We start from the raw sequence: 24,906 nt of genomic DNA, 5'->3' as shown, positions 1-24,906 counted from the left end.
GCTGCTAGTCCATGGATCATACTTGTGTTTGAGGAAGTAACAAATATCTTGTGTGTCTCCATTCAGAAAGGGTACATGAACTGATTTATAAAAAACCTTCAGATGTCACAATACAACACAGATAATTTAGGAGGTTTATTTGCCAAATCAAAGGATTCTCCACTTCTTAGAAGGATTTCCAGTGGCCTGCTTTGGACCACTCTTCTCCTCCCCACTTAATGTGTCCACACTCAGAGAGACAATGCTATGGTTTGAATGTCTGTCCCCTCCAAACTCACGTTGAAATTTAATTGTCATTGTGATGATACTGGGAGGCGGGACTGGTACTGAGCAATCAATGGGCTTGCTACCCAATGTGCACAGAGGCCAATATCATGCCACTGGCTTTTAAGAAGAGAAAAGCTTTATTGCTAGTCGACTGGCAAGGAGACAGGAGGAAATGCTCAACTCTATCTCCCCAAGCTGGTGTTTGGGTCGGGTTTTATAAGCATAGGGTAATGAGGCATGATCTGATTGGACCTTGCAAAGAGATGATGTGGGGAGGCATGACCTGATTGGATCCTGCCATAGGGGAACGTCAGAGCTCAATCGATTGGGTTCTGGATCCTGCCATGTAGTGTCTGCTTCTGATTTCAGTCCCTGCTCCTCAGTCTGAGCACTTAGGTTCCCCCTGTGGTTGCACACTTGTTCATCTGGGCGTGCTCAGGTTACGTGACCTTCAATCTGAGGGTCCTTGGCAAATGAAAAACAACTCACAATTTTATTACGTAAAAGTTGAACTAGACTGGTCTGATGAGGTTACAGGACTTTTAAGAGGTCTGGGTTATGAGAGCTCTTCCCTCATACATGGATCAAAGATGTTATCACAAGGATAGCTCAGGTATGGCAGGAGTGGGTTCATCCCCTCTTTAAAAAGCTCTCTCTCTCTCTCTGTTTCTTGTCTCTCTTTTACCCTCTCACCTTCCACCATATGATGACTCAGCAAGAAAGCCCTCACCAGATGCCAACACCTTGATCTTGGCCTTCCCAGTCTCTAGAACTGTGAACCAATAAATTCTGCTCATTATAAATTACCAGTCTTGGATGTTCTAGTATAGCAGCACAAAACAGACTAAGATAGACACTTTTAAATTCCAAGCAGCACCCAGGAACCTGACAGCAGGAGCCCCCAAATTTCAGCTTGCAAGATGATAGGGAGTAGGGAGAAAATATCCAAACTTTCTTCCATATTTATATCTTTTATCGACCTTTAATAATGTCCAATGTGGGGGTGTGTGTTTTATAACAGAAATAATACATTAGTACAGTGAGTTGTACTGGCACATCACTTACAAACATGTAATTAACATATCCCATTTATAAATAAGTGAGTGTGCATGCTCTGGGATATGCACCAGTACACTAGTTTTGAGGCAACCGATCTACCCGAGGAGGCATCCTGTAGGTTGAAGCTGAGCCTGCGCTGTGCTCGTATTCTGAGTCAGACCTTGGCAGACTTTCAGCTCCGGTGCCAGCAGGCAAAGCAAGCTGTGTGGGCACAAGTTAAGTTATTCCTCACAAGCACAGCAGCAGGTGTTCCAGAAAGAAGACTTGGAAGCCAAACGGACACATTCCAGTCCTCCCTGTGAGTGCCAGCCACACGAGGTGTCAGGGCACCTGGCTGAGCATTTCTTGAGAGGAATGAGGGAGTGCAGGGGCAGAGGATGTGGGTGATGCCAAGGAAAGCCTTGCACTAGATCGATGACAACAATAGCAACTGTTGCTGTCATTTATTGAGCACCTACTACTTGCCAGCATCTATGCCAAGTTTTAGAAACAAATTACTTCATTTAATCCTCGTGAGGTAGGTACTCTACTTATCCCCCATTTTACAGAGGAGGAAACTGAGGTTCAGAGAGGCAAAGTGACTTGCCTAAGGACAGAGAAAGTGGGGGAGAAAGACTCTGGTTTTTAGAAATATTGATTCTCCAAAAGTGCGAAGAGATCCCAATGAAAACACTAGGGGTTTTTAAATATCGCATTCCGAGCAAGCCACACAATAGAGCTATGCACTAGTGATGACACTTTCACCTCTTTGTGGAGCACTTATTCTGTGCAACACTCAGTTGAACCTTCTACAGATGCCTCCTTTAACCCCTGGAGGAACCCTGAGAGACCCTGAGAGGTAAAGGGAGAGGAAAGGAGGCTGATTCAACAGGCTTCCTGGTGCTTCCTCAGCAGTGGATGCTGTCAGGATCAGACCTGTGAGGTGGGGACCTTGGTGAATGGAAGCTCAAAGAGCCTGGCTGAAGGACATGCTCTTTCTCAGCTCCATGCAATTGTTGCCCTGTAGAAATGAGGGCTATGTTTTGTTAGATCTTCTGATTTTCCAATAGAAGGCAGAAATCCCGACTTATACCTAACACCTCTTGGTTTTATACCTTAACAAATTTTTTAGAATTTAAAACACCGCAGGCCAAACAAATGACATCCATGGCCCAGGAGACCTCTGCACTCAATGCTGACTTGCAGTATTTTTACCTTTTGGTGCATATTTACTCTGAGGGAGGTGAGATACTTTGTCTCCTGTGACAGGCTGGAATGTGAGTTTCGTTACTATCCCATTTTACAGAGGAGGAAACTGAGTCTCAGAGAAGTGCACACCCAAGGCCACAGGGTGGCTCAGAGACAAGACTGAGAGCTAAAACTTCTCTTGGTTCAGGGGCAAGACTGGGAGCTAAAATGTCTCTTGGTTCTTTGAGAGGGGCTGGCCTAGGGCTGCTTTGCTTTCAGCTGTCATTCTGAGCTGTCTCCAGCAGTGTGAAGAGGAGGGAGGAGAAAAGGACGAAAAGAGGAGGGGACTGGAGTCCATCCAGTCTGTCCCAGCTCCTGCCAGGCTCCATCTGACCCTAGGAGAGCAATCCTGGACCCAAGCTCTAGCCAAAGAGCCTCTCTCCTCCACTCAGGCTGGGAGGTTGCTTTCTAGGAGCTCAGGATGCAAAGGTGGACACTGTGGGCTGCAGCCTTCCTGACCCTCCACTCTGCACAGGCCTTTCCACAAACAGACATCAGTATCAGCCCAGGTAAGTGCAGGGGCCAGGGCTGGGAGCAGGTGGAGAGGAGTACACTCTCAGGAACTTATTATATCAGTGAGGCCTGGCTGCTTCTGTTGGGGGCTTGGGGTGCCCTGACCCGAGTCTCCTCATAGCTTTCCCACTACCACCTTTATCATGGGCACTATTCTAGGCCCAGACACAAAAAGTCCTGGGTTTAAATCCCAGTTTTGCAGTTTACAAGCTGTGTGACATAGAAGAAGTTTCTTAATGTCTCTGAGTCTCAGCTTCTTCTAGAAAGTCGGATCACAATGGCATTCTCTTGGCGCTACTGTGCAAGGCAGATGAGATAACATGGAGAAGGTGTTTTGCACGATGTCTGGCACTACAGAAAGGTCTGAACATGGTAGTTTTGTGAGGGATCTGGGCCCCAGCCCTACCTTGGCCGTGACAGCCTTCCCAGGGAGCTTTCAGAGCTGCTGCTGTTGCCACCAGAGGTTAAGTGTGCAGGGAGGGACACTTGTCCCTCTAATGGCCTCCCTGGAGGCCTGGCCCAGCAACACCCAGCCTTGTGGGGCATCCCCAGGGATGAGAACCTGTTGGCCTTGGGAATGTGGCCTCCCAGTGTCCCATATGGAGGATGAGGGTCTTCAAATGAGCTCAATTTCTTCCACTTTGCAATAGGAAGGCTGGGGTACTCATTCTGGGGGACCTTCATCTGAATGAGAAGAGTTCTAAATCCTATAATTTGGTGGCCAAGAGTCTTGACTGTCACCTCTACCAGGTTCTATCCAGGCTTGTTTAAAAATCATAATATTAGCAATATCAATAACAACAACTAAGACTTACATGACCCTAGTTATGTGCCAGGCACAGTTCTAAGCCCTTTTCAGATATGAATTTATTTAATCCTCATAATAACCTTCATATATGGATTTATTTATCATAGCAATGGCAGAGATATCATTTTTAAATCCCCATTCAAGTAAAACTAATAATGAAATACCAAGATGGAGATTCTCATAAGGCCAAATTATTAGGTTGTGATAGTGTTAGGGTGAATTTAAACAGTGGGTCGATAGGGTTGCCAGATAAAATACCAGTAAATAAATATTAATAACTTCTTTTTTAGTGTAAGCATGCCCCAAATATTACATGGGATGTATTTATATTAAAAATTATCTGTTGTTTACCTGAAATCAAATTTGACTAGGTATCTTTTTTTTTTCTTTCTTTTTGTTTTAAATCTAGCTTCCTTAGTGGTAACAATAAGGGATAGTCTTAGTTCATTTGGGCAAGAGGTTTCAGTTCTGTCCTAAACTCTCTGAGTGTATTTGTCAGCTCAGGTTGCCAGAGCAAAATATCACAGACTGGGGAGCTTAAACAACAAACATTTGTTTCTCACAGTTCTGGAGGCTGGGAAGTTCAAGATCAGGATGCCGGCAGATTTTGTTCCTGGTGAGGACTCTCTTCCTGGCTTGCAGATGGCCGCCTTCTCACTGTACCTTCACATGGCAGAGAAAGACAAAGCTCTGGTCTCTTCCTCTTATAAGGGCACTAATCCCATCATGAGGATGGGATCCCATCTAAATCTAATCACCTCCCAAAGGTTCCACCTCCCAACACCATCACATTGGGAGTTAGAGCTTTAACATATGAATTGGGTGCAGGGAAGAGGAGAGACACAAACATTCCATTCATAACAATGACTTGCATCCTTACTCTTGGACCTCAGTTTCCTCACCAGTGTAATAAGCAAGTAGCAGAGAAGATGAACAAAATATTCTTGCAGGCTGCCTTGTATATCCCAAGATCTTGCCTTTCTGACCAGCAAAAGTGGGAAGGGGCCAAGACTGAGTTTGAAAATGGGAGTAACTAGGGGTGGTTTCTGTCCTTCACTAGCTTGTGCCCATGGGACCGCTCTGAGACTCAAGTTTCCTCACCTCTCTGAGCCCCAAGTGGGGATAGCAAGGGTCCCTATCAAGGGTTTTGGAGATCTTCAATGAGCTCATGCAAATGAAGTGCCTAGCACACAGTAAAGCACTTGAAAAATGAGTTATTAACATTACTATGTTTGTCACTGTGGTTGTTGATGTTATGCCAGAATTGGCCAGGAGACAGTTTTCTGCTCTGACAAAAGTCTTCAACATTGAAAGGAACTTCTGAACATCAGTCCCCAAGCCTCGTCCCTACTCTACAGCTAAGAGTACTGAGATTGTGTCCATCTCAGCTACCTGGGAGAGCTCAGAGTTTGGAATTGGAAGGATGGGTCTTAGAAATCCACTCAGCCCAACCTTTCCATATTATGGCTATGGAAACTGAGGCTACAGAGGCCAATTGAGCCAACCATGGTCATCACTGTCCAAGAGCCAGTTCTACTGCTTCCCAGGCTCCCAGCCCTACAGATAGCCCAGTTTCAGCCTATGCAGGTAGATTCTCTAGAGGAAAGTGATTTCAACACAGAGGGAATGTGTGTGAGTTTATGGGTGCATGTGAGCAGGAGCATGCATGTTGGTATGTTGTAGGGAGGATTTAGGGGTCTCTGTGGGCCCCGGCAGACCATGAGAATACATGCACCTCCAAGGCCCTCCTTATTGAGAATGGGCTTGGTTTTTCATCTTCTTCTGTGTACCCCTAGCCTTTAGGTACAATGCATAACAGGTCATGGGTCATTCATCTCACTACTCCAGACCTTTCATCACCCACTCCCTGGATATGCAAGTATATGCAAATAGCACAACTTGGCCACCCCCTATGTTTTGGAGGAAAAAAAAAAACAACTCTTTAGACATCTCTTAGAGACTTGGGAGGATTTAGACAGACTAAATCCTTTTCCCGAAACCTTTTCTCTGAACCTGCCTTTGATCTCATTGTTTAAGTGGATTAATGAATGTAAAGTCCTCAGAACAGTGTCTGGCACCCAGTAAGAACTACGTAAACATTTATTATTCTTCTACCATCAAAAAGTTTCCTTTCCCTGACTCCTGAGCCCAAGAACTCTCTGTAGCAAAGGAAATTTATAGCAAAGTCTTTTGAAGCTCAGGACCTGCTTCTGCAGGGCTTCAGAAGCATAGATGGGGAAGAAGTCAAGTTATGTAGCCTCTCCGTCACCCGTCCAAGAGCCTGGCATTGCACTCTCAGCTCTGGGAAATGTTCTGGGACCCAGACTGTTTCTACTGTAATAATATCTAATACTTACTAGAATCCCTGCCTCTGAGCTGGAACTGGCTTTTCTGTGAAGTAGGCACTATGATCATGCCCATTGAACAGATGAGAAAACTGAGGCACAAAGAGCTGAGTTTCCCACTAGGACCATCTGACTCCAGAGTCCAAGGTCTGAACCTGGAGCATAGAGACCTAGGCAACAGTGTTCCTACCTCCTAGAGCAGCCCGGATCCTAAAGTGTTCCTTGGACATTCTGTCCAGTTGCCACTCCTCTATGGTCACAGAGCAAGCACTTTGTACATACTTCTAGAATACTTAGTATGCGATGACTCTGCCATGTGCAAGTTCCTTCTTCCAGACTGAGAGCAACCCAAGGACACAGACCTCAAGCCAAATAGGCACCCAGGAAACATCGACTTATTTGCTTAATTGCTACATTTGGTGTTTAACAGATTTATTTCACAAATAAGAAAACGAAGATTGGAAAGAAGATATCTTTTAGAGGCGCTAGTCTGTTCAGGAGTTTCTGAATCTGTCAGACTCAAGTCTCAATACAGTCTCAATCATGGCTCTGCCACTTTTGAGCCAAGAGAGTAAGTGACTTACCCTCTCTGAGCCTTAGTCTCCTCATCTGTAAAATGGGGATATCGATACTCCCTCCTAGGCTGATCTCGAGGAGTCACATACTAAACACCCAACAAATGGCTGCTCTTATTAGCAATATAAGAAATTGTCTAATGCTTTCCCCCCTGTTTCATGTGGCCTCAAGAGTGGCTCACAGAAGGGGCAGCAAAGCTTAGACAGGAGAGACCTGGGGCCACCAGTTTCACTTCCCAGAGCCAGGGCTCACTGTGAAGGAGGCAGTGGAACCCATAGGACAGCAGGAGGGCAGCGAGGGTGACCGAGTCCTCAGAACGCAGCAGCCACCTTCCCGGAGTCTGTGACACTCTTTCGGCCCCCGGGAGTGTCTGGGGCCCAATATGGGGACCTGGTGGACAAATCTGGCCCCTGAGCCTCCCCACCTCCCTTCCTGGCTGGGTCCCAAGACTCATCTGAAAAGGCGGCAGCAGGGTAGTGCATTCGTGGGTGGCTGGACTGGGGCCAGGGGAGCCAGCAGCCAGATTGAGTAGGAAGGTGACAATTTATTCCTTTAAAAAGAGTGGGGGTAGGGGGAGCCCTGAATTCCACTGATGTGTTTTCTTTCCCTAACAAGCTCAGAGCTCCCAAAGGTTTTGACCCCCACCCCAGCTGGGGGACCTTGGGGCCCTCTCGTGCTGCTAATTGAAGGAAAAGACCAGGTGGTTTGGCCTCCTGGTTTCCAAAGCAACAGCCCCTTTGTGCATCTCCTCCCCTCTGCCTCTCTCCCCACTTTCCCTCCCCCACCGCCAGTCTCATCTCTTCCCTTCTCTCCTTCTCGAGTTCCCAGCCATGCTAAACCATTTCTAATTCTCCAGTGCTGCATTCGCTCTCACACCTCCAGACCTCTGCACACACTGTGCCCTTCCCCTGGAACACTCTTTCTCCAACTCTTGTTCATCCTCTGGGGCTCAGTTGAGACAGCACCTCCTCTAAGAAGCCTCCCAGATCTCCAGGTCTGGGTTGTGTTCCACTTTTAGGGGTTCTTGTGGCAACATTCTCTTTTCCCTCATCCAGCAGGGAACTCATGATGCCTTGTCATAATCACCTGTGGGATCCTTGAAGATGGGGACAGGGCAGTCACCAATTCAACTAGGGAAAGAAAGAGGCAAACAACCAGTTTCTAAAATAATCGAGGGGGCTGCTCCCTGAAGTTTTTGCTGGCATGACACACATCCACAAATTACATGGTAATGACACCTTTATTTTTGCACTGCTTTTTCTTTCTTTCTTTTTTTTTTTTTAGAGACAAGGTCTTGCTCTGTTGCCCAGGCTGGAGTACAGTGGTATGGTCATAGCTTGCTGCAGCCTGGAACTCCTGGGCTCAAGTAATGCTCCCTCTTCAGTATCTTGAGTAGCTGGGACTACAGGCATGTGCCACCACATATGGCTAATTTTAAAAAAGGTTTTTTTTGTAAAGGTGGAGTCTTACTACAGTGCCCAGGCTGGTCTCAAACTCCTGGCCTCAAACAGTCCTCCTGCCTTTGCCTCCCAAAGTGCTGGGATTACAGGCATGAGCCACTGCACCTGGCCTGTGCTTATTTTTCTTAATTTTGGTCTTCACAGACCGTGAGGCTCATGAGGTCAGAAGGCACATCTGTGTAGTATACCACACAGTATCTTCAGCTTGTAACCTACTACATGAGACCAAGTAGTTGCTCATTATCCTTGTTGAATGGATAAAGGAATTAATGAAGGACCAGACCATCAAGATTGGAGCAAAAGGAAATGGGCTTACATGCAGTAGGATTCTCTAGGTTTGGGAGTAGACAGGCTGGCTTCAAATCCCAGCTGGGAGCTGTGAGATCTTGGGCAAGTTAGCCAACCTTTCTGTGCTTTGGTTTCTTCATCTGTGAAGTGGGGGTGATAGTGGCACCTACCTGGTAGGATGTGTGAAGACTGAGTGCATTTTTCTGCATCAAGCATTTAACACAATGCCTGGCACACAGTGAATGCTGAGTCAGAGCTGGTGCTGGTTGTTGTGTTGCCATGGTTACCTGACTGTCAAGCTCTACAGCTAAAGAAATCCCTTCACAAGAGACAGATTAGCAGAGGCTGCTTTGGGGTCAGGCTGATGAAAGGCCTTCTATTCCCAATTCCTTAAACCCAAGAGGTAAAGGAGGAGGGGGAAGTGCCATGCAGGTTGGAGTTAATGATCATTTCAGTGCAAGCCAGCGCTCTTTTCTGCCTCCCAGGTCCTCCCAATTAAAGGCCTTTGGCTGCCCTGTTGGAAAGGGGAGTAATTGAGCAGTGACCTGTCATAGCCTCATTTTCTGGTATGTTTCACCCCTGGCATCCATAACCACCATTTACTCAATGGAGAAAACCTAAAGGACCAGAATGGGGAGGCGGGCTGTAAATGGTTCAAGGAGCTTGTTTTCCGCTCTGGGAGGAGCAGACAGGATTGGAGGCAGGGAGTCTTTTTGAAATATCCACAGTCTTTAAGACCAAGGACCTTTTTCCCCTTCTCACTCCACTCAGCCCCTTTCATTTAATTAATTATTAATTCCTCTTTGCTAGGCTCTATTCAAGTGAGAGAATGAATGAGTAATTCTACAGGCTCTGTCTTTCAGTCTGGCACACTGTAGACCAGGGCTTCCCAGATTTTCACGTGTACAAGAATCACCTGGGGCTCTTGTAAAAATACAGACTCTGATTTGGAAGGCCCGAAGTGGGGCCTGGGAGTCTGAAGGTCCCAGGGGATGCTGAGGTTGGCCTTCACAGCAATCGTTGTCCTAAACAATATGCAAAACCAGGATCTGGCAACCTCTGATTTCAGGACTTGGTTAAAAAAAAACTCCAGGAACGCCATCGCAGCGTCAGGACTCCTGGTTTCAAAGGCATGAGTTATGCACACAGCCTTCTCACTGTTTTCCCAACAGGTTGCCCTCAAGAAGTGGTGTTCGATTCCCTACGTGTATTTATGCATTCAAGCCCAGTCATTGTGTACTTACTATGTGCCAAGGCACCAGGGGGAGAGGAATGATCACAACAGACGCTGATGGGGATAGAGGAGGAATGTGTGACTGTTGAGGTGGAATGGGCTCTAAAAGCATTTATCAGAGGCTCCTACCTCATCTTCCCTGAATAAGTCACTGTGCAGCAGAGACTCAAAGGAGAAGCAGAATTGGCTGAAGTCAGGTCAACAGAATGATCTGCAAAGGTCTGAACATGTCTTTGAGAAATGGCGAAAGTGTGGGCAAACCTGGAGCACAGAGTAAGGAGGGGGCGGATGATGGAGAATAAGCAAGGGGCAAGCAATTCCCACGGGCAAAGGGAACACCTGCAGGGTTTCAGGGAAATGAGGTCAGGCTGTTCCAAGGAGGAAGGATGCCTCTGGACCTGGCAGGTGAGACAAAGCAGGAAGAACAGCGAAAAGGTGTTGAGAAGGTCTTCATGGGAAAAGGTCAAAAAGAATGCAGAAGGAGAAGAAAGAAGGAACTGAATTTAGGAGACGGAATAGACATGACATGAAAATTGATTGGTTGTAAGGAGAGGAAAGAAGAGATTATTTTTGGCAAATTATCCAGCAATGCTAAGAAATTCTGAGCAATGCCAGCCAATTCTTGTCGATTTTGTCTGATCCCAGCCAATCCTAGATAGAGTAGTTTATGTCAAAAAAAACATGCAGGTAGAGTCAATGTAACAGACATCCTAAGTTGGATCTGAGCACAAAAAAAGGAAAACACGGAGTAACGTCTGGAGTTTAGATAATCATGTTGTACCTGTGTTCATTTCTTAGTTTTTTAAAATGTTAACATCAGGGGAAACTGGGTGAAAGGTATACAGGAACTCTCCACACACTATCTTTGAAACTTCTAATTTTTTGTTTTGAGACAGGGTCTTGCTCTGTCACCCAGGCTAGAGTGCAGTGGCGCAATCCCAGATGACTGAAGTCTTGACCTCTTGGTTTCAAGTGATCCTCCCACCTCAGCCTCCCAAGTAGCTGGGACTACAGGCACATGCCACCACTCCTGGCCGATTTTTGGTAAGAGACAGGGTCTCACTGTGTTGCCCAGGCTGGTCTCAAACTCCTGGGCTTAAGCGATCTTCCCACCTTGGCCTCCCAAAGTGTTGAGATTATGGGTGTGAGCCACTGCACGCAGCCTAATTTTTAATTTTTATGGGCCATAGTAGGTGTATATATTTACGGGGTACATGAGATATTTTGGTACAGGCATACAGTGTGTAATAATCCCATCAAGGTAGATGAGGTGTCCATCACCTCAAGCATTTATCATTTCTTTGCGTTACAAACACTCCAACTATATTCTTTTAGTTTTTGTTAAATGTATAATAAATTACTGTTGACTGTAGTCACCCTGTTGTGCTATCAAATACTAGATCTTATTCATTCTATCTAACCGTATTTTTGTACCCATTAACCATTCCCACTTTTCCCCCGCCTTCCCCACTAACTACCCTTCCTAGCTTCTGGTAACCATCATTGTACTCTCTGACAACTTTTCTGGAAATCTAAATTTATTCCAAAATAAAAAGTTCATTAAAAAAAAAAGAGGTAGGGCCGGGCGCGGTGGCTCAAGCCTGTAATCCCAGCACTTTGGGAGGCCGAGACGGGCGGATCACGAGGTCAGGAGATCGAGACCATCCTGATTAACACGGTGAAACCCCGTCTCTACTAAAAAATACAAAAAAACTAGCCGGGCGAGGTGGTGGGCGCCTGTAGTCCCAGCTACTCGGGAGGCTGAGGCAGGAGAATGGCGTGAACCCGGGAGGCGGAGCTTGCAGTGAGCTGAGATCCGGCCACTGCACTCCAGCCTGGGCGACAGAGCGAGACTCCGTCTCAAAAAAAAAAAAAAAAAAAAAAGAGGTAGAAGACAAAGAGAGTGGAGACTACACAATACGGTGAATTTGAGACTACGAACTCTTCCCCCTACCGCCGTGCAGAAAGGTCACATGAACATCTGCAAACATCCTGCTAAAGTTAGACTGGACTTCCAAGGAAGTGAGGGGGGTGCCCAGGGGCCAGAAACCAAGATAGAGATAGAGTAAAGCAAGCATATTGCTGCAGAGCCCTGAGTAGGGCATCAGCCTCCATAATGCCTGGACTGGGGTTTTAACACCTGGACGGGATAGGAGGTGAAGTCAGAGCTATCTGAAGCAGGAAATTGAAACTCGAACCCTTTCTCAGTACAGAAACTCATGTAGAGTTTCATCTTCAGTGGAAGAGAAACCAGGGGAAAAAAATCCTCCTACGGTCAGAGAGAGATGACAAAGAAGTTTACTTCATTCTAAACTCAGGGGAGAAAGTGCTAGACTTTCCTTCTGCAGACTTCTTTAGTGAGGTCCATGTCGTTAAATTTAAACACAATGTTAAAGCAATGTCTTCAGTACTTTTAAGCCATGGGCTAGGATTAGTAATACATTTTAACTCTAAAATTAGACAAATAGCCACACTATACTTCTCATTAGTTGCGGGGGCTGTGTTTTAATTTTTGTTAAAGAAAATAGGAACAGGCTAAGAAATGTGAATGTTTGCTGTGATGTTTCGTGTTGCTGTGCTGTGGGGTTATTTTACATTTCTGGAGTCCTGCCTTCCATCTGGGGAAGGGTTTCTCAATCCTGGCACTACTGACATTTTGGGTTGGATCATTCTTCGTTGTGGGGAGTTCTTCAATATAGGATGTTTAGCAGCATTCTTGGCCTCTACCCATTAGATGCCATTAGCACCACCACTTCCAGTGGTGATAACCACATGTCTCCAGACATTGTCCAATGTCTCCTGGCAAGGGGCGGGGATAAAATTCCCCCTCACGATGCGAGAGTGACCAACCAGGCCGGGGGCGGTGGCTCAGGCCTGTAATCCCAGCACTTTGGGAGGCCGAGGCGGGCGGATCACGAGGTCAGGAGGTCGAGACCATCCTGGCTAACACGGTGAAACCCCATCTCTACTAAAAATACAGAAAAATTAGCCGGGTGTGGTGGCGGGCGCCTTTAGTCCCAGCTACTCCGGAAGCTGAGGCAGGAGAATGGCATGAACCTGGGAGGCGGAGCTTGCAGTGAGCCAAGATCGCACCACTGCACTCCAGCCTGGGGAACAGAGCAAGACTCTGTCTCAAAAAAAAAAAAAAAAGAGAGAGTGACCAACCAATTTCAGTTTGCTGGGAACTGTAGGGGTACCCAGGATGCGAGACTCTCAGGGTTATTGTTGTTGTTGTTGTTTTGAGTCAGGGTCTTGCTCTATCATCCAGGCTGGATGGAGTGCAGTGGCGTGATCATGGCTCACTGCAATTTTGACCTTCCGTACTCAATCGACCCTCCCACCTCAGAGTAGCTAGGACTACAGGCACACTCCACCACTCTTGGCTAATTTTTGTATTTTTCATAAGAGACGGGGTTTTACTGTGTTGCCCAGTCTAGTCTCGAACTCCTGGACTCAAGCAATCCACCCACCTCGGCCTCCCAAAGTGTTGGTATTACAGGCATGAGCCACCACACTCAGCCAAGACTCTTGATTTTAAATCTGGGATGGTCCTGGGCACACTAGGATGGCTTGGTCACCCTACTTACATCTCTAATATGAGTATTTAGGGTGCCAAGTAATTTTAGGACAGGTGGGAGTGAGAAAAGTGGTTTATCACCAGCAAATACTGAGTCATCCAAGTCACTGCTGGACAAACTTTATCTAAGTTCTCACAGATGAGTGTCCTTGGTTACTGAATGGAAAGAAGGTAGAAATGATTTGCTACTTCTCATCCATGCTAAGGGAGAAACTGCTAAAAAAGTGAACCCAGGCAGCAATTCAGTGTAGCCTTTTTGTGTTGTAGGCAGTGCTCAAAAGTCCCCACAAAGAGCTTAGCAACACCCAGTGTTACAAAGCGTCCATCAACTCTCTTGGCCATTGGCGCTTTAATGCATCAAGGTGATGTCCTCCTAGACCAATGCTCTCCGTCAAGAAAGGAGGGACCTGAGTCCCAGAAAAGGGTGGGGACAGGCCAAGGTGCTGTGCCCACTTACCTCCCCAAGCGGAGCTCCTTCTTTTTGCCATATAGAAGAGGATTAAGAAAGCGAATTCTGAACCAACAGGCTCCAGTTTGGATACTGGCATGCATCGAAAGAGAGTTGGCCAGGATTGACCAGGAGGGGTGGGGAGGTACCCCGGTCAGCACAGCTGCTGGGGTTGGGGAGAGGCTGTTCTGGTCAAAGGGGAAAGCCCAGTGGCACTGACCAGCCCTGAGAAGCATGGCCTGGAATCTACCTGCCTAGCATAACTCTCTTGATAAAAGCGACTGTCCCTTTCTTTCCCCAGAGAAATGCACAGAGGTGCACACACACTTTTAATTTTGTACTTGATTTTGGGAAATTCACTGAATCTCTGCAGCCCATCAGTCTTGGTTATAAAACCCTAAGCTAATCATTAATAACCAAACATTACGTAATCCATATATCCCAAGTATTTCGTGAATTTATTTGGCCCAATCAGTTGACCCAGTAACTCCATGAAGTAGGTGCTATAAAGACCATGAACTATTCTTAGACCTGCTAATTTCCCATCATGAAGCATCATGCCAACTTTATGAGCAAGAACTTTGGAGTCAGGAAGCCTGGGTTCAAATCCTTACTATGCCACTTACCTGCAGGATGATCTTGGGCAAGTTACTCAGCCTGCCTTAGCCTTAGTTTCCCTATATGTGCTTGGCATACAGGTAAATTATAACAAATGCTCAATGAATGTTGTTCACTACTTTATTACTTCATGAGCTCAGTCAACCACTATAGTGGCTTGAAGGCAAAGATTCCACTAAAGGGTGACCTTCACCCACCCTTGAGTGGATGGCTACAAAAGGGACCCCAGAAATCATCTAGTTTGAAAGTCAAGATGGGAAAGAATGGACCAGCATCTCACAGCGGGTCACATACAGAGCTGGAGGTAGGACCCAGGCTTCTCAACCCCAGTCTAACAGATTCCACCCCTGCCCACTGCCTGTCTTCATGGATAAGCCATCCAACCTAGTATGAGAAAGGTTCTCAGCCTGCCTGTCTCCTCTCGCCAGTCATCCTGAGTCGTGGTTTCCAAAAAAAGTATCTCTTAAGAAGCTTTCAGGGGGGCTGAGACTTGAGAGAACTTCACTGTCTCAAACATGGGGTTTTTAAAAATTTGTTTCTTTTTAGAATTAAGAACAAATGCTGAACTCCAGGAGTTCAATGGGCAAAGATATAAATAGTCTTGGCTATAGCTTGGCAATAAACATGTGGAAAAATGTGCAGTCTTGCCAGATAGCCCAGCATTGCAAATTGAAACAAGATAACCTTTTTTTGCTTATAAAATTTGCAGATTGCCATGAAAGTGATAACACTGAGCTCTGGTAAGGGCAGAGTGAGATGGGCACTCTCAGACATTACCGTGGGAGGAAAAATTGCTTTCAGGAGACAATTTAGCAAATTGTATTAAAGCCTTAAAAATCTCCCCTCAGAAAATCAGCAGAAATGCCAAAAAAGCTTTACACACAAAGCTGCTCATCTCAGAATTATTTGTAATAGTTAAAAAAATAGAGAAGCTATCTAATTATCTAAAAATAAGAGAATGATTAAATAAACTCTAGGAGAGCCACTCAGTAGAGGATTCGAGAGCTATTTAAAACAATGTTTACAAAAATGTATAATAGCATCGAAGAAATGCTTATACTCTTTAATTTTTAGAAATCAGAATACCGACTGGTATGCAGAGTACCATATAATCACATTACGTTAAAACATCACTACATACAAATGTGACATGTGAAAAAACTGTATCAAAGCATTAACATTTTCCAGGTGTTCTATGATGTGCACGTATTATTTTTATAATTTAGTAAAATGTAGGTATGTATATGTTTTTTGGACCTCAGGCATAGAATTGCATAGATCATAATGGGACATGTTTGACTTTCATTCTTAAAAGTATGTACAGGCGGCCGGGCGCAATGGCTCACGCCTGTAACCCTAGCACTTTGGCAGGCCGAGGAGGGTGGATCATCTGAGGTCAAGAGTTCGAGACCAGCCTGACCAACATGGAGAAACACCATCTTTACTAAAAATACAAAATTAGCTGGGCACAGGCCTGTAATCCCAGCTACTCGGGAGGCTGAGGCAGGAGAATCACTTGAACCCGGGAGGCTGAGGTTGCAGTGAGCCAAGATCGATCGCATCATTGCACTCCAGCCTGGGTGACATGAGCAAAACTCCGTCTCAAAAAAAAAAAAAAAAAATTATGTACAGGCAGGGCTTGGTGGCTCATGCCTGCAATTCCAGCACTTTGGGAGGCTGAAGTGGGAGGATCTCTTGAGCCCTGGAGTTCAAGACCAGCCTGGTCAACATAGTAAGACCTCATCTCTACAAAAATAAAACAAAACAAAAATCGAAAAATTAGGCAAGCGTGGTGGTGCACACCTGTGGTCCCAGCTACTCAGGAGGCTCAGGTAGGAGTATCACTTGAGCTGCGAGTTGGAGGCTGTAATGAGCTATGATCAAACCACTGCACTTCAGCCTGGGCAACAGAACGAGACCTTGTCTTTTAAAAAAAAATTAAAATTAAAAGATTATAAAGGAAAGAAAATAGGTACTAAGTTATGGAAACAATGTCAGCACTGCCATCCTTCCTCCCAGTCTGTTTCCTCTCTGCCCCCAGCCCTGCCAGAGCTGCCCCAGCCTTCTCTGTGCCCCCTGTTCTGGATGGAGTTCAAAGGCCACTGCTATCGATTCTTCCCTCTCAATAAGACCTGGGCTGAGGCCGACCTCTACTGTTCTGAGTTCTCTGTGGGCAGGAAGTCCGCCAAGCTGGCCTCCATCCACAGGTAAGTGGGATCCCCAGTCCCCCATAGTTCAACTAAGCACCTCTTTGGGAAATGGGGTGGAGAATGGTATTTCCAACTGGCATTTCTCTTTGGTAATTGAAACTATTTGAAAGAAGTGGAGATGGAGTCTTGCTCTGTTGCCCAGGCGACACTCGAACTCCTGAGCTCAAGTGATTCTCCCCGCTCACCCTCCCAGCATACTGAGATTATAGGCATAAACTGCAGTGCCTGGCCAATTGAAGCTACTTTTTATCCAACCCAATTTCTCGCTGAAACCATCCTTGGCTATAGAAGGCAAAGCATTCAGCAGGGGTAGCAAATAGCATGCTGGAAGATCCACCTTTTTAAGTGCCAATCTTGTGCTGTCCTCTGCTCTGTATCCTGTGATACAACTGATATACTACATACATAAAGAATATGATGTAAGGAATATAAGAAATCATAACTGACACTTATTTGCTACATGTTTTATGTACATCATCACATTAAAGCTCCCTCAAACCATATCACATACGTATCTTCATTTTACAGATTAGAAAGGTGAGGCTCCGAAAAGGTAAGTAACTTGCTCAACATGACACAGCTCTTAAGTGGGAGAAACTAGTTTTGAACGTGTGGAGTCAGATTCCATAGCCCACCCTCCAAGGCCTCCTTCCACATTCCTCTGTCTCCGAAGCCCCAGCCTCACTGACCATCTCAGAGTTCTCCAATTTGGTCTAGCTCTTTTACTTCTGCATACTCTTGGGCATTCTATTCCCCCTGCTGGGAATTCCATCCCTGTCTTCTCCTCCAGGTAAATACCTCCCCAACCTTCAAGACAGCTCTGACAACGTCTCTTCATTGAAGTCACTTAATTACACTCATTGCCCAGCTCTGCTGGGACACTCCCTTTATCACAGCTTAGCTACCTTTTTTGCATCTGACTCCCTGCTGATTTGTGAGTTTTCTCAGGCCAGGTATGATGTGTTCCATTGGCACCCAAGCTACAAATCACATCTTACCTCTGTTCTTCAAGAATCTCAGAAACTACTAAAAGGGGGTTGGTTTTTTTATGTGTAGAGCCATTGACTTGTTAAGAGTAAGGAAAGGGGGCCAGGTGTGTTGGCTTATGCCTGTAATCCCAACCGTTTGGGAGGCCGAGGTGGGCAGATAACCTGAGGTCAGGAGTTCGAGGCCAACCTGGCCAACACAGCGAAACTCCATCTCTACTAAAAGTACAAAAATTAGCCAGGCGCAGTGGAGGGCACCTGTAGTCCCAGCTACTCAGGAGGCTGGGGCAGGAGAATTGCTTGAACCCAGGAGGCGGAGGTTGCAGTGAGCCAAGACTGCGCCACTCCAAGATACTCCAGCCTGGGTGACAGAGCGAGACTCTGTCTCAAAAAAGAAAGAAAGAAAGAAAGAAAGAAAAAAGAAAGAAAGAAAGAAAGAAGGAAGGAAGGAGGGAGGGAGGGAGGGAGGGAGGGAGGGAGAGAGAGAGAGAGAGAAAGAAAGAAAGAAAGAAAGAAAGAAAGAAAAGGAAGGAAGGAGTCAGGTGCAGTGTCTCATGCCTGTAATCCCAACCCTTTGGGAGGCTAAGATGGGAGAATTCTTTGAGTCCAGAAGTTCAAGACCTGTACAGGCAACGCAGCAAGACCCGTTGCTACAAAAAAAAATTAGCCTCAGGTGGTGATGCACACCTGTAGTCCCGGCTACTCGGTATTCTAAGGCGGGAGGATCATTTGAGCCCAGGAGGTTGAGGTTGCAGTGAGCCATGTTCACGCCACTGCACTTCAGTCTAGGTGACAGAGTGAGATCCTATCTCAAAAAAAAAAAAAAGAAAAAAATAGAGAAGGGGTTCTTTATCTTAGTTTCCAAATGCATCTTGAATCCACACGTCTCTTCCTCCAACAGATGTGTTGAACAACCAGTGCATTTTCAGTGGGGCTGAGAAATATACTGAGACAGTCAGGGTCCAACCAGGAAAACCAGAACCACTACAGGTGTCTAAAACAGATAATACAGGCAAGTGCTGGAAGCTCAGAACTTAAAAGGGAGTAGTGAGGCAAACTAGAGACACATAGGAGCAGAAAGCCAATTCCATGCCTCAGTTGGAGGGCAGGCCAGTCCTATGGGTGCTGGAGCCACGGAGGAGAGGCAGCCTCTGCCAGAGACTCCCAAGCAGAGGGGGAAAGAAATACTCTAGTTTCTCCCTCCTACCCATCTATCTACCAATGACTCATAAATGCCTTCCATTAACTGAAAGCCAGCTAACATGGAGCCCTACAAAAGGCATTCTTCAGGGATCAAATCTGCTGTGAGAGCACAGCACAGTACAGAGTTGGCACCTGTAAGGACAGAAGACATCAATTCTCAAAGAATTCCTAGCCTGTAGAGGAAAATGAGATATATGCAATAGAAAGCGAATGCAAAAGTGATTTCAAATCAAGGCTTTTCTCTAGACAGCCCTCATTGAAATTGCAACCTCAGTTGCATCAGAAGGACCTTGAACATGGAGAATCAAGCTAACCAGCCAGCCCCTGGGGGAAGAGGAACTTTGGGCTACAGGTGGTCAACCATTGGACAGAAGATATTCATGGAAGCTTTCCTGGAAGTACTGGTCCTGGATCAGGATCTTGAAAGATTGAGAAGCTTAGGGAATGAGGGCAGCAGATGTTCCAAATGAAGAAAGCTGTGGGGGACCGTATGAGCATTGATTAGGGGCATTAGAGTCAGGCAGTTCCAGATTCTGGTCCCAGCTCCATCACTTCCTACCTGCACGATCTTGACCAAATCACTTAAACTCTAAGCCAAAGAATTCTCAACTTGGAAATAGCAATAATCACACTGATCTTTTAAAGTTGTGAGGCATTAAAGGTGATCATGCATCTAAAGTCTTAATCAGCTTTTGGATAACTCCATGCCCAGCAGTAGGAGTCATTATTATTTTTATTAATTACAATACATTATAATTCTGCCTCGAGGAGGCCAGTTTTTTTTAACGTTCCATATCAGTTCATCTTTCTGAGAGTGAGCAAGGCTTGTCTCACTCTTCCTCTTTCCTTCCTCTCTTTTGCCTTTCATTCCCCCCAAGAGTATATGTCAAGTAACTCCCTGCATGTGACTGGCTGGAGCACTGTGTTAAGACAAATTCTGAGTGCCAGAATTCTAAGCGTTTCTAATCTGGAATGAATTGGTAATCAATTCCACTTCACTAACACAAAACTAAAGAGAGTAAATATGGGTGCTTTGATTTACTACCAATGCCTCAAGAAAAAAGAAACCTTCTACTGGTGGGTATTTTAGATAAGGTGGCAGTCTTCAGAGAGCAGTCATTTGGAAGAAGCTGACGGGAGCAGATACACCTTATGGCAACATAAAGGGTACCTCAACATAGTCCTGTTTTGAAGTGAATTATTGAAGTTGATGAGATACATGTTGTTGGAACACAAAAGGTACATCAACATGGCCCTGTTTTGAAGTAAAGTATTAGCTCTATGGCTGGTTATTATCATTCTGTATTGACTTCTTTGACATACTAAAGTTCACCTTTTAGTGGCATGTGGAAGCCAATAGTGGGAATCATTTGTTCTGTGGGATCTGTCACCTGGATCTGTGAATGATTTGAGTGAAGTGTGCCTACCAGTTGTCCATTTGCTGTCACATCCCTTGCCTGTTCTTCTAACCTCTACAAACTACCTTTTTCAGGCTCATTGATATGGGCCCTGGACGAGAAGTTGTCTTGGCTTTCCTTCAGCATCTTCAATGCAGCAGCTCCAGGTTTTGTGTCCAGACATGGCTACAACCTAAGGAGAAAGGGCAGTGCTAGAAACTTGGGTCTTCTTCTCTGCATACCTCCCTCCTTTCATCATGGAGAAAAATATTTCCAGGATGTCCCCACAAACATTGCCTTAAATCTAACTGGCCATGCTTGGTCATATGGCCAGTGTTAGCTGCAAAGGGAGCTGGGAAAATAAAATTTGGCTTTTCTGGGTCATAATGAAGGCAATGGGGTAAGGGATTAGGAATGGTTATGGGATAGATAACCAGTAGTATCTGCCCCAGTGCCTGTTTGCTGTGAGAATGAAATTAAAATTAGTTCATGCACATAAAACACTCAGCACAGTACCTGGCATGAAGTCAATGCTCAAGAAACCTTTTAATGATAGGGTGAAAATAATTGTGTGTTCATTTCTCTGCCTCTCTGTTTATCAATCTGTCTATTCATCTATCCATCCATGTATTCATTCATCTAACCACCCATCCACCTATCCACCTACCCATTCATCCGTTTGTCTATCTATCCATTCATCCATCCATTCATTCATCAATCTATCCATCCATCTCTACTTCTTTGTTGTTTTTGGCAGTGGACTGTCACCAGGGTCCTCCACTGATTCCTTTGGATGGGTGAATTATTTGATAAGCTCTTTGAAATAGAGGATAAGAATCCTCCCAAAAGACACCCATGACTTCTAAGGATGGTAGGGGCTTGGTTTTGCTAAGTGGGCAATGCAAGTTGAAGCCTAGAACTGAGTTTCCTAGGAAAACAGAGATTTTGGAGATGGTATGTGAAAAAAAGACTAGGAGAGAAGGGGATATATTATAAAAGGGCAGTGTAAGGAGGATCTTTGAGAGAGAACAGTAGTGACTAGTGGAAACTTTTATTTATTTATGTAATGTGTGCAATGCAATGTAAACTCCTTTCATTGTCTCTTCATGGTATCTTCAATATAATCCACCTCATTTGCTAGTGTTTTTGAGACGGATTTAAATTTTAAGGGATGGGTAGCAGTACTGAGTCCTTCTTTGAACTGGCATAGGTCAAATGCAGAGATGCCCATGTAGGACCAGCCACATATGGGTGACTTAATGAAAAATGAAGGCCAAATTGGATTATATCATCTATTTACTTTGGTCCAGGAAGGTAAACAAGGATTGCTTTCAATTTTTGACTCTATTCTATGAAAAAAGGCAATGAGGAACTAGCTACTATGTTTCTTAAATTCACAGCTGGGAGGAGAATGTCTTTGTGTATGACCTCGTGAACAGCTGTGTTCCTGGCATCCCAGCTGACGTCTGGACAGGCCTTCATGATCATAGACAGGTGAGAAAGCAATGGCCATTGGGCCCCCTTGGAAGCTCCAACCAGGATTCTATTTTGATTTAATAAGCCTTTCACATCGGTGCCAGGTCACAGCTATGCACACAGCACACAGAGAGAAATCAGACACCAAGATGCCACAGTTAGAGCATGACAGATTTGTGAAAGACATTTAATGATGTCCTACTAAATGATGGGAACAGATAGCATGGTCAAAGAAACCTGTTTGGCTAGGATTCTCTTAAAAAAAAAAAAAAGACACTAGGCGGAACGTAGTGGCTCACACCTGTAATCCCAGCACTTTGGGACGCCGAGGTGGGCAGATCAAGAGGTCAAGAGTTCAAGACCAGCCTGGCCAACATGGTGAAACCCTGCATCTACTAAAAATACAAAAATTAGCTGGACACGCAGTGGTGGGCTCCTGTAATCCCAGCTACTCAGGAGGCTGAGGCAGGAGAATTGCTTGAACCCAGGAGGCAGAGGTTGCAGTGAGCCAAGATCGTACCACTACACTCCAGCCTGGGTGACAGAGCAAGATTCCATCTTGGGGGGAAAAAAAGACATGAAAACGTGATTAGATGTGCAAGAGATGTTGGAGGGGAAATATTTGTGAACGAAAAGGAAGAAGGAGGCATAAGTAGGCAGGGAAGGACATCGGACAACGCCGTGGGTCTAAGACATGTGAAAGGAGATCAGAAAGGACTGGGTAGGGAGAGCCTCAGATCACAGCACAGTGCTGAGAAAGTCTTGGCTAGGCCAGTGGGGAGTCCCCAAGCAAAGATGCCCAAGACTGGAATCCTGCGCTGGGCAGGAATGCGCCAGCACCATTACCCATGACATGCTGAGTCACTCACTGGGAACAGCCTGGAGGAAGCATTGTCTCACTGTGAATGCAGTGGTAGCTCCAAAGAGGCAGAGGCATGTCCTTATCACAAACAAGGCAGTGAATCCAAGGTGGCAGGAGAGCTGGAGCTGTCCATCAACTCTGCTTTCTGCTGGTCCTCCTGAAGGTGACCTGGGCAATGTACTTCTGTGGCTGCCACAGCCTTCCTGGGTAAGAGATATTTAAGTTAGTGTCTAATGGGTAAATAGGAGTTAGCCAGAGATAGTATATTCCAGGTAAAGGGAACAGCATGGGTCAACATCCTAAGGAAGGGGAGGTCGTGGCACATTGAAGCAAGTTAACTAAGGAAGACCATTGTGGTTAGGGCACAGAGTGGGGTAGGGGTGGGTGTATAATAAGGCTGAAGAGAGTAGCTTGAACCAGATCTGTGCAATGTCATAGCAAACTCCACCTGGAGATTTTTGTCCTCAAACTTTTCTTGGGCAAACTGCATACTGAGTCTGTATTTTGCATGCATGCTTCTTGCCTTGCTCAGGGCACTATAGAGAATAAGGTTCCAGTGCCAGTTCATGTTCTGCCACTTACTGGCTGGTAGGTGACTTTATGCAAATTAAAAAAAAAAAAAAACCTCTCTGAGCCTCAGTTTTTGTGTCTGTAAAATGGGGATGAAAATAACAGTGCCTTGTGAAAAGAAAAACAAGTGAGCTAATGTATGTAAAGAGCTTACCGTGGTGCTTAGCATACTAAAAGAACTCATTAAGGGTGATGAAAATTGCTGTTAAAGTAGCAGAAGTAACAGTGTGGTCAGGCCTAACATTTTTTGTTTTCTTGAGACGGAGTCTCGTTCTGTTGCCCAGCTGGAGTGTAGTGGCACAATCTCGGCTCACTGCAAGCTCCACCTCCTGTGTTCACGCCATTTTCCTGCCTCAGCCTCCCGAGTAGCTGGAACTACAGGCGCCTGCCACCAAGCCTGGCTAATTTTTTGTATTTTTAATAGAGATGGGGTTTCACTATGTTAGCCAGGATGGTCTCGATCTTCTGACCTTGTGATCCGCCTGCCTCGGCCTCCCAAAGTGCTGAGATTACAGGAGTGAGCCACCGCACTCCTGTCTTTTTTCTTGAGACAGGGTCTTGCTCTATTGCTCAGGCTGGAGAGCAGTGGTGCGATCACAGCTCACCACAACCTTGAACTCCTGGGCTAAAGCAATCCGCCCAACCTAGGCTCCAGAGTAGCTAGTACTACAGGCAGGAACCACCACACCTGGATTTTTTGTTTTAATTTTTGGTAGAGACAGGGTCCCGCTATGTTGCCCAGGATTGTCTCCAACTTCTGGCTCCAAGTAATCCTCCCACCTCAGCCTCACCAAGTGCTGAGATTACAGGCATAAGCCACCATGCCTGGTGATGTTTTAAATCAATAGACTTCAACTGGCCGGAACACATAGAGAGGTTATAATTTTAAAAACACTAAAATGTCCATTTATAATAGCAATTCTAAAATTGGATTATAACTACATTAAATGAGAGTTAAAGAAACTTGTATTAAAAGACCTAATAACAATAATAACAAAAAATACAGGAAAATTGCTTTTTTTCTTCTTTTCAGAGCTAGGCACCATGTGTCAGGCATTGTACTTCACGGGCTTTAATTTGTTCAACCCTCACAACAACTCTCTAAAGGACATATTAATTCCACCATACATGCCCACATGTGGAAACTGGGGCTCAGAGAGGTTAAGTAACTTGCCCAGGTTGCAGAGCTAGGCAGCGGGTGGACATAGGACCACAAGCTCTCGTCTCTCTCTGAGAAGTAGCATGCTGTTCCCATTACATGACTTGAGCTCTGTAATCATCAGTGCTTTGGGGATACTTTCCTTAAAACTTAAATAAATAGAGAAATGGCTCTTGTTCCTGGACAAGTTGCACAGACGTAGTTCTTTCCACAGTTAATTTGCACGTTTATTGCAACACCAATCAAATTCCCAACAGGACTTTTCTTGCAATTGGACAGAGCAGTTCCACCTCAGGCAAGAAAAACACAGGCTATTTAGACAAAAAGAAGACAGATGGAGAGTAACTCCCACCCACTGGCAAAGTGTAGTAGTTAGGGGTCTTGGGTACTTGACTCAGATAGACCTGGGTTTGATTCCCAGCACTAATACTTTATTTGCTGTATGAATTTGGATAGACCAATCTGAGTCTCAGTTTTCCTATCTGTAAAATGGGGCGGATGATGCCTGCTTTTCAGAATGGTGAGGATAAAATGAGTAAAGTGCCTGGCATGGCACATAATAAGCCCTCAACAAATGGCAGCTAGTAATAGTAGTAATAATAGCAGTAGTATCAGATTGGTAG

General features: G+C 45.5%; 1 protein-coding gene across 1 annotated transcript in view; it reads left to right on the top strand.

The window, feature by feature from the left end:
• The first annotated feature begins 2,801 nt into the window (after positions 1 to 2,801).
• The window catches only part of CLEC19A (C-type lectin domain containing 19A), a 52,124-nt gene continuing 30,019 nt past the window's right edge, over positions 2,802 to 24,906 (top strand). The window contains exons 1-3 of the mRNA XM_033235604.1: positions 2,802 to 3,062; positions 16,462 to 16,627; positions 21,617 to 21,710. Of these exons, the coding sequence (XP_033091495.1) occupies positions 2,975 to 3,062; positions 16,462 to 16,627; positions 21,617 to 21,710 (348 nt within the window). The 5' untranslated portion in view covers positions 2,802 to 2,974. The remainder of the gene's footprint in view (positions 3,063 to 16,461; positions 16,628 to 21,616; positions 21,711 to 24,906) is intronic.

This window comes from Trachypithecus francoisi, unplaced genomic scaffold (genome assembly GCF_009764315.1).
Source record: "Trachypithecus francoisi isolate TF-2019V2 unplaced genomic scaffold, Tfra_2.0 Lachesis_group15, whole genome shotgun sequence".
In the NCBI taxonomy this organism is placed as follows: Eukaryota; Metazoa; Chordata; class Mammalia; order Primates; family Cercopithecidae; genus Trachypithecus; species Trachypithecus francoisi.
This window is presented reverse-complemented; position numbering and strand designations above follow the sequence as displayed.